Source organism: Cucurbita maxima, unplaced genomic scaffold, assembly GCF_002738345.1.
Source record: "Cucurbita maxima cultivar Rimu unplaced genomic scaffold, Cmax_1.0 Cma_Scf00699, whole genome shotgun sequence".
Lineage (NCBI taxonomy): Eukaryota > Viridiplantae > Streptophyta > Magnoliopsida > Cucurbitales > Cucurbitaceae > Cucurbita > Cucurbita maxima.
The window spans coordinates 1233-3823 of NW_019272715.1; the positions used below are offsets into that span (position 1 = coordinate 1233).

The 2591-nt window shown below is 34.2% G+C and overlaps 1 protein-coding gene across 1 annotated transcript; it reads right to left on the bottom strand.

Annotated features, from left to right (window-relative positions):
• Nucleotides 1-261: 261 nt before the first annotated feature.
• On the bottom strand, nt 262-1011 carry LOC111474834 (protein PROTON GRADIENT REGULATION 5, chloroplastic-like). The gene is made up of 2 exons (XM_023119699.1): nt 624-1011; nt 262-547 (listed from the first exon to the last, which is right to left on the bottom strand). The coding sequence occupies exons 1-2, from the start codon at nt 900-902 to the stop codon at nt 443-445; spliced, it is 384 nt and encodes a 127-aa protein (XP_022975467.1). The 5' UTR covers nt 903-1011; the 3' UTR covers nt 262-442.
• Between the last annotated feature and the right edge of the window lie 1580 nt (nt 1012-2591).

Genomic DNA, 2591 nt, shown 5'->3' on the forward strand with positions numbered 1-2591 from the left:
TAGGATCCTTGAGAAAAACTGGAAAAGAATTGAAATGTCTACCCCAATAAGGTGCACATTCTTTTTCCAATTATAATCATTTTTTTATGAAATATATGAGTGAGAACAAAACATGTGAAAGGACATGTGTTGATTTGTGGGTACAACAGTCGTCACGTCACGATTTTAAACCTCGTTGTCAGCGAGCCATGGTCTATAAACTCCATACAGGTTTCTAAGCTAATGTATATGGCAATAGTTCTAAAAGAAAAAACCCTGATAGAGTCATCATATTGATCAACATTCTAGGCCTTCATTCATCATCCTTTGATTCTTGTTAAAAGCGATGAATAAGAGTTTTATATACAAGAATATGCAAACATAATGCTTCAGATTGTGTTTGATAGATATACAAATGGAAGCTCAAACAGATCTATGATTACAGAAACAGAGTGTGATAAAATCAAGCAAGGAACCCTAACCTTTCACCATTCTTCTTGGCTAACCTAATCAATCCCTGTCTTTGCTTAGCATCAGCTCCAATAGATTTGCAGAACTCCGTAATAATCTGTCCAAAACCCAAAATCTCAACACGCCTTTCTCACTAAACTCATAAGGACAGTTCGTTCAAGTGACTAATTTACCTGTGAGTGCAGCGCAATGGCCTTGCCTCTCAACTGATTGAAACGTTTCTTTCCGATAATATTTCGAGCAAGAACAACGGCAGGCGCAAATACACCTTTCCCTTCGTTAACATTCTTCATCATTGGCCGGAATCTCACCGGCTTTCCAACTCGGACCACTTCCGGGACCGATTTGGCGAGCATCCCAGTGGTTTCGCCGCAAATGGAGGACCCCCAGCCTCCATGGAAGGAGGAGGGAAGAGGTTTGTGAAGCTGAGATGCAGAAATTGAAGCTGCCATGGAAATGGCGGAAGGATCAGAGTTCAGAGAGCATGGTGGAAGTTGTAATGGAGGGTTTTGGATGCTCTGCGAAAGTGGATATTTTCGTGTAATTGTGAGAGAGTTGAGGGGCCTTGTTTTGAGCCACACAAACTTGTGGCTTGAATTTTAATTTACAATTTTGCTATATGGTCCTTCTTAATTTGCAAAATTACAGAATCCACACTTCAATTATTCATTTTTTTTCCTCATTTTTTGGTTTAGTTTAGAATTTTCTAAATGGTTTTATTTTTGTTTTTTAAAGTATTTAAAAATATTTTTCCAATTCTCCTTCAAAAATACATTTGAATTTTTAAAAGTATTTATTTATTGTAACATCCAAATTTTCTTATGTTAAATTATTGTTCAATTTCTTAAGATATTTTTAACATTTATTAATTTTCATTAAATTTTGGAAAATTATTATTATTTAATCAATTTTAATAACAATAATAATAATTTTGAAGGATTAATTATAAAATTTGTGGATTAAAATTAGGAATAAAATGATAATTTAATTTAAAATTTGTTTGGAGAGGAAAATTTTAGAGAGAATAAATTTTATTAAAAACATTCATAAAAAATGGAAAGTTTCAATAATCATTTTTAGAAAAATTAAAGTTTAATTTATAATTTTCAATATTACCATTAATTTTTACCTATTTACAAGAGTTTTATCAAACAATACATATTATTTATAAATCGAAATTCATACTTTAAAAATACTTTTATGATAAAAGCAAGTTTGACTAATAAATTAACATTAAATTATAATTATATTATAAACTTTTTGGTAAACAACAAGTTCATATAATAATATTATGACATTACGGGTATTTTTTATTTAAAAAAAAAAAACCAATTCAAAAGTACTAAATCAAATATCATGATCTAAGAAAACAACCCACATTGACGACATCAATTAATGTTTGAAAAAAAAACATAAATGGAATAGAAAAGTGACAAGTTCTGATAACCGACAATTTATGAGCAACGAATTTAACGAACACCCGCCACCGGGACCCACCTAAAACTCATCCATTTTCTTAGATATCCAATCTCAACCGTCCAATTCCACAGTATTATTCGACATCACCAATGACCAATCACAGCAAAGTAAACGCCTTCTTCTATCGTTCTTTTAATTCCTTTTCTTCTTCGATCTCGACAGCGCACCGCTCCATCGCCCATTTTCTTTTTGGGGTTTGGAGGCGATTTTATTTTCTGTCACTTTCCCGGGAATCTATCGATTCTAAGCCTTATTTTCTTTGTTTGGTTCAAATTTTAGATCGAGGGTTTTAGTTTTGGAAGAGGGGTTTTTGATGGGGTTGTTGGGTTCATAAATTTTGAACCCATGAGCCCTAACACGGTTCTGGATTTGTGATTTTTGCCATGTTTCGGTTCAGAAATCTCAAATCTGGGTTTGATTTTTTGATCTTTGGTGAACTATGGGTGGCGATTCTAAGGATGTTCAGAAGGCTGTGGATTCTGTGGCTGCCGGAGAAGTTGGGGATTCCGGTAACGGCGAAGATTACAGTGAATCGAATGCTTTATTGCCGCCCCGGCGCGGCGGAATGTCAAGGAAATCGAATAAGCCGAGGATGAAAGTCCGGTGGACTGATAGTAATGGTAATAATCTAGCGGAGATTTTGGAGTTTCAACCGAGGTAGC